The sequence below is a fragment of the Terrapene carolina genome, unplaced genomic scaffold (assembly GCF_002925995.2).
Source record: "Terrapene carolina triunguis isolate 2854851 unplaced genomic scaffold, T_m_triunguis-2.0 Scaffold136, whole genome shotgun sequence".
Taxonomy (NCBI): Eukaryota; Metazoa; Chordata; order Testudines; family Emydidae; genus Terrapene; species Terrapene triunguis.
In genome coordinates this window covers 8,242,102-8,255,654 of record NW_020664487.1, presented here as the reverse complement: position 1 = coordinate 8,255,654, position 13,553 = coordinate 8,242,102, and the positions used below count along the sequence as shown (strand labels likewise).

Genomic DNA, 13,553 nt, shown 5'->3' with positions numbered 1-13,553 from the left:
ACTAGCCACCAGATAGAGTAAGGACTCTAGAAAAATAATATTGCCTTACTGTAGGCGAAAGAGCATTAAGGAGAAAGAAAGAAATGTATTGACAACTGTATTGCAGCATGTGGGTTTCTGTAACTGTTTTCCAGTGATAGATCCTACAGGAGCTGTGATAGGGAAGCCAGGAAAGTGACAGCATGTCTACTATAGCCAGTCTGTAAAGTTAGGGGCTTGCTTTCACAAGACTTTTATACCTGGAGTTAACTGATTGCCAATTAACGTGAGGTAATTAACAGATTTGTAAAGGCTGGTGTGGACACAGGGCACACATTTCATCATGTTACACAGGCCTCCTTCTTTTCTCTAGGGATCAGCATAGCCTATCTGCAGTGGGGAGTGTCCACATTAAGCCTTTAGAAACATGTTTATTACCTCGAGTTAACTGGCAATCAACTACCTCAAGTTAATTGTCAATCAATTATCTCCAGCTACAAAAGTCCAGTGAAGACAAGCATAGGCCCCTTCTATTTGGGATAGTTCACCTGTGACTCTTTTGGCCTCTGTTTTCACCAGTTTTTTTCTTCCTTTTGCTTAGTCTTGTTTCCTATGTTGGCTGCTTCTCTCTAGGCTAGTAGGCTGGGTTAAATACCCTGGGTCTCTTTTCACTCTGTCATACCCTCCTTCTATCACTCTATGGCATAAAAGGGACCCAAAGCCAGATGACCTGGCCACCTGGGAATTCTCCTTATGCAGGGAGTATACAGCCTTTAATCCACTTCTTGCTCTTATGTGTTAGAAGGGCTCGGTTAAGCCAATGGGATTCTTTCCAATGGGCTGTCAATCAGACCTAAAATGGTAAGTAATCCCCAAAAGAAAATAAATGCAGTTTCATCATGAAGCAATTGCAAGAAGCCACGCAGAAGAGCAACAGGACAATAGCAGTCATCGGCTCCAGCTCCTTCATAGGCATTAGATACTCTCAGATGTATCTCGCCGTTTCAAAATTAGGTACAACCTCCATTATCTGAATGCAATGAAGGCAAGAATAAGCTGAGATAAGTGAGGTTTCAGATGGCAGAAGCGTTTCTGGTGTAAGGGCTTGTCTATGTGCAAAGCTGGTTTAACCAAAGATGGACATGACCCTAGTTTGGATAATTGAGGCGGACCGTGCTGCATTTGACATGAGAAACAAGAAGTGTCTGACTGAGGAGGGAAATTTTCAACCCATGTGCATGATGGCATCCTCCTGCTCTAAAGAAATACTGCACCATGACAAAGAAAATAACTACTCATGGGTCCTCTTGTTATTCTCTTCCAATGGCATTCCAGGCCATTTGTGGTTCGGTGAAACGTACTGGTAGCAGCCACGTGTGACACCACTGTACATAAATAACATTCCTACAAGGTTTTCACAAGTACTTCCAAGGAGATTCCAGCCACACACTTCCCTCATCAGAATAGACAGCGTCACTGGCTGAGGAGAAGGGGAAGGAGGAGAGAGGTCGTATGGATTCAATACAGCTGTTGTAATCAGAGGGTCCTAGACCTCATTTATCCCTGTTTTAGGCCAGTGTCTCTGTTGATTTCAGTCGAGTCACTCCTGAGTTACAACAGTGTCAGAGGAGAGGCAGCCCCACTGACTTCATCAAATATCTTCCTCTGTCTCAGAGGAAACAGACCATTGATTATGTTTCCCTACTTCTGATATACAGATGTTTACCCTCCAGTGAAACCTCTAAGTTGACAAGGCCACATACTCAGCTCATATAAACCAGCGTCATTCCACTGAAGTCCATTTACACCAGCTGAGGATCTGGCCCTGTACTCAATCATTGTGTCACCTTATGTTACCCATCCCGTTCGAAAATAGAGGTGAGTACTTACAGAAACTCACCCAATACACTGCTGTAATAGGAGTCCCATTCCTTCCAAACCAGGAGCTGCAGAACGTCATGAATGAGATAGAGCAATAGGTTTTCAGTCCTCTCCAAGAAGGACATCTTTTCTTGTAGTTCAGAGGTGGCAGCTGGCACGTAAGAAGGAGGAGCCAATATCTGACCACACAGTCTCTCAAATGCAAAGCCTGGGGAAAACCTCAGGGTGAAGATAAACGGCACCCTGAGCAGCTCCGCCAGCAGTTCCCCACAGGGCAGCACTGGGTCTGAGAGAAGGACATCGTACTGGGACAACCGCAGCTTTTCCAGCAGCTCCCTGCTTTTGACTGCCCCATCACATATCTGCCTCTGCGTGTGAGAAACGCTACGCGAGAGGCTCCTCATTGTGCGATGCATTTCCCAGAAGGAGACCTGAGCTTTCTCATAGACCCAGAAACGCAGGAATTTTTCCCACAGTGATCGCAGCCTGTCAGATGTAAATCCAACCTCGATGGGTTCAAAATGAAGAGCGGAAGCTGAAGTAGCGTTGACAGAAAGGGATGCTGAATGGACCAGCACTGTAATGTTATGGCCCATGCTTGCCAGTTCTTCAGTCACCAGTTTCAGATTCATCCAGTGGCTGTAATCCGCAGGCCACACCAGCACCTTCCCAGAGGGCACATTCTCAGCCAGCAGGGAGAGGCAAAGAAGTATCCTGCAGGTGCACTGCAAATTTAGCATCGCTGCAGCAGCTGTGAATCAGCAGACAAAGGCTGTGTTCACACAGGGATCTGCCTTAAGAGTGAGTCATAAAAAATTCATGCTGTCAGTAAGAAACATCCCATGATTTATGATACACCCATCTCTTTCTGGAAAACCTGGATGGGAATTCTATTCAGCATGGAATGGAGCAAACTTTGCAGCTCTCCCTATCAGACGGTACAAGCAGTGAACACCATGAACTTGCTGTTCTGTGTGATTTTTAAAGCTAACATCACAACTGGGAGTTAGGCAACCACTGACTTTTAATCAGAGATAAGGGCCAGATTTACAAAGGTATTTAGGTGCCTAATGAGGCAGACAGGTGCTTAACCTGCTTAGGTGCCTAGTGGTATTTAGACAAGTGCCTAACTCCCCTTAGCTTCAAAGGGAGTTAGGCACCTAACCTGCTCAGAATGAAACCGCTCTAAAGCAACACTGTTTGACCACACACACAAAGATGGAAGTGGTTTGAAGAACTTGCCTCCTCTACAGCATCCCCAACGATCAAGGATGTCTTTCAGATGGTTAAATTGGTCTGCAGGTTGGGGTCCTTCTGGACTCCTCAGTGTTACTGGCTGGCCAAATAACCCTGGCAGCAAACAATGCCCACCCACTGCCACCTGCTGAAGAGAATGAAATACCCACGTGCAGCAAGCCCAGGGCTCTGTTGAAACAAAAGGGTTTGCAGGTAGCCTGTTCTCTCAGTAACTGGGTGGCTGAAAGAGGCCTGCTCTGGCCATTGAATATGCGCTGCACTCCATGTTCTGCCCTTGGCAGAAATGTGAGAATGAGCTACAGGCCTGTTGCTACTATCTGCCTCTGATAAATGGGTTTCCTCTTTTTAGGAATGGGCCCTGAGTAGTACAGCTAATTTAGAAGGGGCTCTAACTTTTCGGGGGGGCCCCTCTCCTCAAACCCCCATGCAAGCTGGGATCTGGGGGACTCTGCCCCTCCAACACTGGGTCTGAGCTCCTCTCCCTGCCCCCCATATGTGGGCCAGGAGTTGAGGGCCTCTGCCCCTTTGGGGGAGTTGAAGTTGAGCTCCTTTCCCTGACCCCCTGGGATCTGAGGTGGCCTTGACTCTGTACAATGGAGATAATAGCACTTCCTTACCTCACAGGGGTGTTGGGAGGAGTGACAGACCCAGACCAGTGGGGTACAGGAGTCTGGTAGAGGGCAAATATACTGGTCACTGGATGAGTAGTTTTCTGTTCCCTGAGTGACCAGAGCAGGGGCTGTACTAGAGTAATCAAGAACCTGCTAGAACCAGTTAAGGCAAGCAGGCTAATTAGGACACCTGGAGCCAATTATGAAGAAGCTTCTAGAATCAATTAAGGCAGGCTAATCAGGGCACCTGGGTTTTAAAAAGGAGCTCACTTCAGTTTGTGGTGGGAGTGTGAGGAGCTGGGAGCAAGAGGTGCAAGGAGCTGAGAGTGAGAGGATATGCTGCTGGAGGACTGAGGAGCACAAGCGTTATCAGACACCAGGAGGAAGATCCTGTGGTGAGAATAAGGAAGGTGTTTGGAGGAGGCCATGGGGAAGTAGACCAGGGAGTTGTAGCTGTCAGGCAGCTGTTACAGGAGGTACTATAGACAGCTGCAGTCCATAGGGTCCTGGGCTGGAACCCGGAGTAGAGGGCGGGCCCGGGTTCCCCCCAAACCTCCCAATTGACCTGGACTGTGGGTTCTTCCAGAGGGGAAGGTCTCTGGGCTGTTCCCCAACCCACATGGTGAATCTCTGAGGCAAGAAAATCCGCCATTAAGCGCAGGACCCACCAAGATAGAGGAGGAACTTTGTCACACTGGTGTCAAAAGTGGGATCTTGGGGTGCACAGTGCGGCGGAAGAAGGAGGGTGATTTAAAAAAAAAAAAGGGGAGAGGGTTTATTTTTTTTCCCCACCACAATGGATGACGTAGTGCGGGCACTGATACAAGCTAAGGCGGCCCAGCAAGAGGCTACCCGTGTCCAGGCAGCCGCCCAACAGGAGGCAATGCGGCTGCAGCAAGAGACTAATCGCCTGCTGATGGACCAGGCTGCTCAAGACCGAGCTATGTTGCGGGAACTGGTAAACCAGGTAAAGTCCCTTACAGAGCTGAATCGCGGCCATGATGGGACGCGGCTCATACGGGCCAGCCATTGGCTGCAGAAAATGATACGGGAGGATGATGTAGAGGCATACCTTCTGACCTTTGAGAGGACAGCCCTACGGGAGGCCTGGCCTCGAGATCAGTGGTCTGGCATCCTTGCCCCATTCCTGTGTGGGGAGGCCCAGAAGGCCTACCATGATCTGCCTGAAGAGGCTGTGGCAGACTACCCCCAGCTGAAAGCAGAGATCCTGGCCAGATCTGGGGTAACGACAGCAGTGCGGGCCCAGCAGTATCACGGTTGGAGGTATCAGGAAGGCAAAACCCCGCGGTCCCAATTATATGACCTCATCCATCTTGCATGAAAGTGGTTGCAAACAGAGTCCCGGAGTCTGGAAGAGATACTAGCGGTTCTGGTCATCGACCAATACATGAGGGGACTACCACCAGACCTTCATGCCTGGGTAAGCCAGAACGAACCCTCCACCTATGACGAGGTTGTCGCCCTGGTAGAGAGGCGAAGGACAGCGAGGGAGCTGACCCGACCAGTTAAGGAAGAGGCACCCCGGGTTAAACTAGCAGCACCAAGCCCTAAAGTTTGGGTGACTGGGCCACCAGGAGGGCCCAGGTGGAAAAAGAGAGAGGCTGAAGGCCCATCAGAGGCCACAAAGAGTCGGAGCACTGAGGGAGAAGAGGATCGTGATGTTAGACTGCCCAAACCAAGAGACCGGGGAACGCCTAGGGCTCCATACAGATGTTATGCCTGCGGGGAGTGGGGACACATAGCTGCACAGTGTTACAATGCCGAGGAGCCTATGCAGTGTAACCTGGGGAACTGGGCAGATCCATGCTCCCTAATCCACCTTGTGGGGGTCTCACTAACCCCACATATGTATACTAGACCAGTGAAACTAAATGGGGTAGGGACCACGGCACTGGTTGATTCGGGAAGTGCTATCACGCTTATCTCAGGGAAGTTCGTGAAGCGTAGTCAGCTGCTGCAGGCTAAACGTACAGGGATAACGTGTCCATGGGACAGTTAGTTACTACCCCACCATCCCAGTAAAAATCGAGATCCAAGGGAACACTACTGAGGTAGCAGCAGGTGTAGTCCCTAAACTCCCATACCCAGTGCTCATAGGGAGGGACTTCCCAGGGTTTGGAAACTTACTCCCAGTAGGGGGATTGGAGAAAGATGGTGACCCTAAAATTGGTGAGGCATCCACAGCAGACTGTCAACCCCCAATCTTCTCTGAAATATCCCCCGATTTGTTCTCCACTCCCAGACAGGGTAGAAAGACAAAAAGGGAAAGAAGGGCAGCTAAGGCCTTGGGAACCCGAATACTGACCCAAAGCCAGAGGGTTGCTCTTGTAGGTAGGCGGACCCGCGCAGCTGAAAAGGAGGCCACGCAGGAGGGAGAAGCACCTGAGTCTGACCTCCACCCTAATGCTTCTGAACCAGTAGAGGCAACAGAGACTGGGACCCTAGATCTTGGGCAGATTAGCCCTGGGAGAGGAAATTTTGGATGGGACCAGGCAGAAGACCCAAGGTATGACAACATTAGGAAGGAGGTGACTGAAATAGATGGGGTCCCCGTGGAAGGAAAAACCCAGGGACCAGGACCCTACTTCATAATGAAGAAGGATCTCTTATACCGGGTTGCACCAGTACAGGGGCAGAAGGTACAGCAGATCCTAGTACCTCAAAAATACCAGAACGCTGTATTAAGTCTGGCTCATAGTCATCTTTTTGGGGGGCATTTGAGGGTAGAGAAGACCCTGGCACGAGTCCTACGACGGTTCTTCTGGCCCGGAGTACATGAAGAAGTGCGGAGGTGCTGTGCCTCCTGCCCGGAGTGTCAGCTGCACAGTCCCCGTCCCCACTTGAGGGCACCTTTAGTACCCCTTCCCATCATAGAGGTCCCCTTCAAGCGAATAGCCATGGATCTAGTGGGACCACTGGAGAAGACAGCTCGGGGCCACCAATATATACTTGTTGTTTTGGACTATGCTACTCGCTACCCAGAAGCCGTCCCCCTGCGGAACACGGCCTCTAAAACTATAGCCAAAGAGCTGGTGGGGATCTTTGCCTGAATGGGGCTACCGAAGGAGATATTAACCAACCAAGGAACCCCATTTATGTCGAAGCTAATGAAGGACCTCTGTACGCTGCTCCATATACATACCCTGAGAACTTCGGTCTACCATCCGCAGACTGATGGGTTGGTAGAAAGGTTTAACCGAACCCTCAAGGCTATGATAAGGAAGGTGGTAAGTCGGGACGGGAAGGATTGGGACACCCTACTACCCTACCTTATGTTCGCTATCCGGGAGGTACCACAGGCCTCAACTGGGTTTTCCCCCTTCGAGTTATTATACGGGCGTCACCCCCGTGGCATACTAGATATCGCCAAAGAGATCTGGGAAGAGGAACCCAATGAGGGGAGAAATATAATAGAGCATGTAATGCAGATGCGAGACCGGATAGCCCAGGTTACCCCTATTGTACGGGAACATTTGGAGAAGGCCCAGGAGGCCCAGCGAACCCATTACAATCGCCAGGCAAAAATGCGACAGTTCCAACCAGGGGATCGGGTTATGGTGTTGGTACCCACGGCAGAAAGCAAGCTTCTGGCCCTATGAGGTGGTTGAACCCATGGGGGAAGTAACCTACAAGGTGCGGCAGCCAAGACGCAGAAAACAAGAACAGATTTATCACGTTAATCTTCTGAAACCCTGGCATGCACAACGGTCCAAAAAGACCTAACCCAGGAAAACAAGCCTTCCAAACAGGTGAGAGTGTCTCCCGATTTAACACCAGACCAGAAGAATGAGGTGTCTGAGATGATCTTCCGGAACCAAGATGTGTTCTCGACAAAACCGGGTCGAACAACCGAGACATATCACCACATCGTCACGAACCCTGGGGCCAGAGTAACAATGAGGCCCTATCGGGTGCCAGTGGCAAAAAGGGAGGAAATAAAAGCAGAAGTAAAAAAAATGCTGGAGTTGGGGATCATCGAAGAATCCCACAGTCAGTGGTCCAGCCCAGTCGTGCTGGTGCCCAAACCTGATGGCACCACAAGATTTTGCAACGACTTCTGGCGACTAAACGAAGTATCCCAGTTCGACGCATACCCCATGCCTCACATAGATGAGCTAGTGGACCGTCTGGGTAATGCCCGGTACTTGACTACCCTAGACTTGACAAAGGGGTACTGGCAGATTCCCCTTGCAGAAGACGCAAAGGAAAAGACTGCGTTCTCTACCCCAGAGGGTCTTTTTCAATATACTGTCCTCCCTTTTGGACTACATGGGGCTCCAGCTACCTTCCAGCGCCTCATGGACAAGCTATTACGCCCGCATAACAGTTATGCTGCTGCCTACTTGGATGATGTGGTCATTCATACCCCAGACTGGGAAACCCACCTGGAGAAGGTGGAGGCAGTCCTCGATACCTTCAGGCGAGCTGGCCTTACAGCAAACCCTGCCAAGTGCGCTGTAGAGTTTACAGAGGCCAAATATCTTGGCTACATTGTGGGAAAAGGTCTGGTAAAACCCCAAGTGAACAAGTTAGAGGCCATCCAAAATTGGCCCCGACCAAGTTGCAAGAAACAAGTCCGGGCGTTCCTAGGTGTGGTGGGGTATTACCAACGATTTATCCCCCACTTTGCCACAAGGGTAAGCCCCCTGACAGACCTAGTGAAAGCCCGTGGACCTGATCTGGTGAGATGGTCTGACGCAGCAGAGGAAGCATTCACAGACCTACGGACTGCCCTCTGCAATAACCCCGACCCACCAAGATAGAGGAGGAACTTTGTCACAGAGGATAAATACATTAAAGATGGTGAAATGCTCAGATGCTATAGTAACACAGGACAAATAAATACAGTACCTGAAATGGAACTAGACTAGATACCATGCAATGAGATGTTTGGTATAAGAGCTGTATGCTCTTCTGTATGCCACTAGGTGACAGTAACGTACTGTAGACTGGATTTGAAAGTCTTTGGTAAAGCACTAGCTTTTTCCTGTATCAGGCGGTAGCCGTGTTAGTCTGTATCTACAAAAACAACAAGGAGTCTGGTGGCACCTTAACAGATTTATTTGGGCATAAGCTTTCGTGGGTAAAAACCTCACTTCTTCAGCTGCACCAGACTCCTTGTTGTTTTTGTAGCTTTTTCCTGGTAACCTATTTTCTCTGCACTTCAGAAATCACTTGAAGTCCCTTTCACTGTGAGAGAAAAACAGCTTCTGCTCTGCAAAAGTTCTCATTGTTTGCCAAGTCACATTGTTGTTGTCCTAATGTCTTTCATTGCAGCTTATGCGTACTGTTTGGATCATTCTTTCCTTTTTCATTCTCTCTGTCCATTCTTCCCATACAAAAGCAGACAGGTATTGTAATGGAACCGCTATGGGAAACCAAGCTGAGTCAAGTGATCTGCCGTGATTGCAGTATGACAATAGAGGTTCGTTTTCTTGAAGTGTGAAGGAGCTGAGCCTCAGTCAGGTGCCGGAGTCAGTGGGAGTTGAAGGTGCAGTTCACAGTTCAAACCTATTAAAATGTCATTCACTGATCATATGTAATTAATATTTAAGTAAACGATCAGCGTTACAAGACAGATTAGCTCCACTGATAACAATTCAGAACAAAGGTTCTATGTGAAATGAAAGAAATCGCAGTGCCCTCATTGCGTATTACTGGATGCAGTGTATGTAAGCATAATTTGTTTTGAAAAGAGAGGCTTGGTTTTAACTAACCTGTGATGTAAGTATGGGCTTTGGTTACAAAGCCATGATTGATTTCAGTATATCTGCTGAGAACCTCTGAATTTTCCTCTCATTCACCCGGCCAACTTGCCATGCTGGGAAGGAACGGTTTCGGCAGAGTGTATTTTGTCTTCAGCCTTTATCCACAACTGATTTGTAGCACTGACACAGAGAAAACTGGAAAGCCATCTTCACTATATTCATAGATTTTAAGGCCAGAAGGGCTCATTAGATCATCTAATCTCATCTCCTGTGTAACACAGGCCAGAGAATTTCACCCAGTTACCCCTATATTGAGCTCTATATCACAGAAGAGCCTCCAAAGTTACCATATCTTGCCATTAGGGGAAAATATGGCTTGGGTTCTGGGTCAGATCAGTGCTACCCAATACGGAAGCGGTTCAAGAAGGAGAGTACCCATGGTGGTGGTTTAGAACATCGTGGCAGCAGCCTCTCTAATTTAGGCTGTAACTAAGATTCTAAAAATGCCCCAGAAAAGACAGTTCATTCTGAATGTCGGCAGGTTGTGCCATGGGCCAGGGTTGGCTTCATGGGGAGAATCTCAAGTCAGTTGAACTAGGGGTTCCTAAGAAACAGCACACTACAAAATTGACTCTTTTTTCAAAATAAAAAAAAATATTGTAACGTTTTCTGCTCACCCTCCGGGAGGGGTGAAATGTCTACCCCTGTGCTTTTGTGGCTGACATCTTGTGCCTGGGACCACAAAGAAAATTTGGCACATAAAATACAGAAAGGTATTAGCAAAAAGAAGGAGGAGTACTTGTGGCACCGGTGCCACAAGTACTCCTCGTTCTTTTTGCTGATACAGACTAACACGGCTACCACTCTGAAAGGTATTCAGCTTTTTTTTAGGAGCTATGGAAAGACCACGGGGACTGCTGGTGATCCATGGATAGAGGTCAGACTAAGGGATCTAATGGTCCTGTCTGGCCTTAAAATCTATGACTGTATGGCACACTAGCATTGTGTGCAGACTCCTGACTGAGTTCAGCACTAGCTCTCCTCTGAACCTAACAAAAAGCACAGAGGGAATGGGCAAAATGATGTGCTTGCTTGCTTCTCAGGTGGATTTGAACCCAGGACCTCCAACACCACAGTACAGACTTTTACCACTTGAACTAAAACAGTAACTACCTCAATTAGCTAGCAGCCCTTGTAGGTTTTATCATCTTATGGGAACCAGCCACTTGAAGAGGACACATAACATCACTGAACCAGTGGGTTGCACTTGTATACTCCCATCAAACATCCTTTGGTCTAGGAGCAGCACTGGGCTAGGGACTAGGACTTCTAGTGTCACCTCTTCCAACACACTAGTAGTTCCCTCACACCCCTTATTACTGAGCTAGTCATTGTGCCCCTGTCCTGGAAGAGAAACAAGAATCATTAATCCTCTTTTAGAGATGGGATAACTGTAGTCGACTGGAGACACAAGTTCACTTCTGGCACTGCTGGGAATAGAACCCTGGTCTCTCATCTGTCCTCTTGTAAGTACACATTATAACAATCTGTAATTACATGACCACATGCAATTTGTTCTACAGGACCCCTACCTCATTCAGGGACAGTAAATGAGACAGACAGTTGGAAAGGTTAGATTGTAAGGTCCTTAAAGTGCCTAGCACAATCGGGTCCCGGGGTGACCAGACAGCAAGTGTGAAAAATTGGGACAGTGGGTAGGGAGTAATAGGCGCCTATATAAGACAAAGCTCCAAATATCAGGACTGTCCCTATAAAATTGGGACATCTGGTCCCCCTATGGGGTCCTGGTCCATGATTTGGACTCCCAGGCCATACAGTAATACAAATAATAATAATAAAGGCTGTCCTCCCATGGTTAAGGCATTGGACTGGAACCTAAGAGAGCTGAATTCTATTCCTAGCTCTGCCACAATGGTGTGGTGTGGGGCAAGGCTCAGTTATGCCCATGCAGATGCACAGTGGGGCCGGACTGATGTTGTCTGGGGCAACTTTAATTCTGGTGCCTCCTAATTTTTAAGCGCTTGTCTTTGCAACATGAACATTCTTCTGACATAGATTTTTGGATGTAATATCATTTAAGAATGAAAGAGTTAAATGCTTACCTAGAATTTCACTGTAATATGAATCCCATTCTCCCCAGTAGCTCTGAAACACATAGTCTTGTAGGAGGTAAGACACTATGTTTTTTATTCTTTCACTGAATGACAACTTGTCTGTGAGCTCAGACAGGGCTGCGGGTGCATACGAAGGCGGAGAGGGCATCTTCCCACAATGCCTCTCCACTGTTGAGGCTGGTGTGAAACGCAGAGAGTACACAAATGGAATTCCGAGTTTGAGAGCAACTAGGTCACCACCGATAGTCACCGGATCGGAGAGAAGCACATCGTACTTGTCCCTCTGCAGCCGGGCCATTAAATCCCGGTTGGCTAGCACGCCATCACACAGCTGTCTATTCATCTCATTCGCTTTGCTGATCAGCTTTCCCAGTTCCTTGTAGAACTGCCAAAAGGTCAGTGTGGTTGGTCTGTTATACAGCCACAAGCTCACCATCTCCTTGATCAAGGAGTCAATGTAGTTCTTTCCGAAGGGCACAGGGTACACCTCGAACCTCTCAGCCGTCTCGGCATGCGGTGTGATGAAGAGGGAAGCGTTTGACACTAGGATGGTGACATTGTGCTCTCGGCGTATCAGTTCCTGTATAATGATCTTAACATTTAGCCAGTGACTGGCTTCCGTAGGCCAAATCAGCACATTCCCACAGAAGACCGTTCCTATCAGAGTGACCTGAAAAGCTATAAATTGGATGTGCTTCTTTGACACACTGGTTCGGGCTGTGGCGGAGGCCATGGCAGGTTTGGTTACTGGAAAGGGATTATATTTTTCACTCTCAATCACTTTCTCAGTCTCTCTCAGTGATGTGGAATAGCCACTTGACCAGTACTCCTAATGACGAACGGACATGCTCCAGAAGAGTGGGTTTTCCAAACCTGTATGGCGATGGATACACCTGGAACACAAGTACAGTTTAGGTGTCTGGATTAAAAAGACAGAAAGGGTTACGACATTTCTTTCTCGTTTAACTTTTCTCTTTCCACTTGTTTTTTAATCGTTAGTTTCGGCTGAGGAGAAAGAGGGCCAGTAGAAATCCTAAACATTAGTTAAGTCTTCAAAAATAGGGCTTCAAATGAGACTTAAGTGGGAGCCTTGTGTTGATCCCTCTGCATAGGGATGAATTTAATCCTTTGGCTTTATCTGTGGTAGTACCATAGTATTTCCAGACAAAACTATTAGCAGGGTTTAGCAGGCCAATACTGAAACCACTGAGCTATCCCTCTCCACCCCCCATATATTTAGTAGAGTAGAGTAGAGTAGAGATTATGTTTTCCAATGTGCATTACTTTGCACTTATCAATACTAAATTTTGTAACATCTGTAAATTTTGCCACTTCACTGTTTGTCCCCTTTTTCAGATCATTTATGAATACGTTGAACAGCATACGTTCTGATGAGGTTCAACAAGGACAAATGCAGAGTCCTGCACTTAGGAAGGAAGAATCCCACACACTGCTACAGACTAGGGACCGAGTGGCTAGGCGGCAGTTCTGCAGAAAAGGACCTAGGGGTTACAGTGGACGAGAAGCTGGATATGAGTCAACAGTGTGCCCTTGTTGCCAAGTCTAATGGCATTTTGGACTGTATAAGTAGGAGCACTGCCAGAAAATCGAGGGCCGTGATCATTTCCCTCTATTCTGCATTGGTGAGGCCTCATCTGGAGTACTGTGTCCAGTTTTGGGCCCCACACTACAAGAAGGATGTGGAAAAACTGGAAAGAGTCCAGCGGAGGGCAACAAAAATGATTAAGGGTCTGGAGCACATGACTTATGAGGAGAAGCTGAGGGAACTGGGATTATTTAGTCTGCAGAAGAGAAGAATGAGGGGGGATTTGATAGCTGCTTTCAACTATCTGAAAGGGGGTTCCAAAGAGGATGGATCTAGACTGTTCTCAGTGATACCAGATGACAGAACAAGGAGTAATGGTCTCAAGTTGCAGTGGGGGAGGTCTAGGTTGGATATT

General features: G+C 47.9%; 1 protein-coding gene across 6 annotated transcripts in view; it reads right to left on the bottom strand.

Annotated features, from left to right (window-relative positions):
• Nucleotides 1-12,908, bottom strand: part of LOC112113545 (UDP-glucuronosyltransferase 2A1-like) — a 34,607-nt gene extending 21,699 nt beyond the window's left edge. For 2 of the 6 annotated variants that reach the window (XM_024209865.2, XM_024209866.2), the window contains exons 1-2: nucleotides 12,884-12,908; nucleotides 11,581-12,270 (exon numbers count right to left, since the gene is read on the bottom strand). In XM_024209865.2, coding sequence (XP_024065633.2) covers nucleotides 11,581-12,270; nucleotides 12,884-12,908 — 715 coding nt within the window. Of the gene's footprint in view, nucleotides 1-1,879; nucleotides 2,637-8,379; nucleotides 8,396-11,580; nucleotides 12,353-12,883 lie in introns of those variants that run through there. The other 4 variants (XM_029911937.1, XM_029911938.1, XM_026653325.1 and 1 more) reach the window with 3 other exon arrangements.
• Between the last annotated feature and the right edge of the window lie 645 nt (nucleotides 12,909-13,553).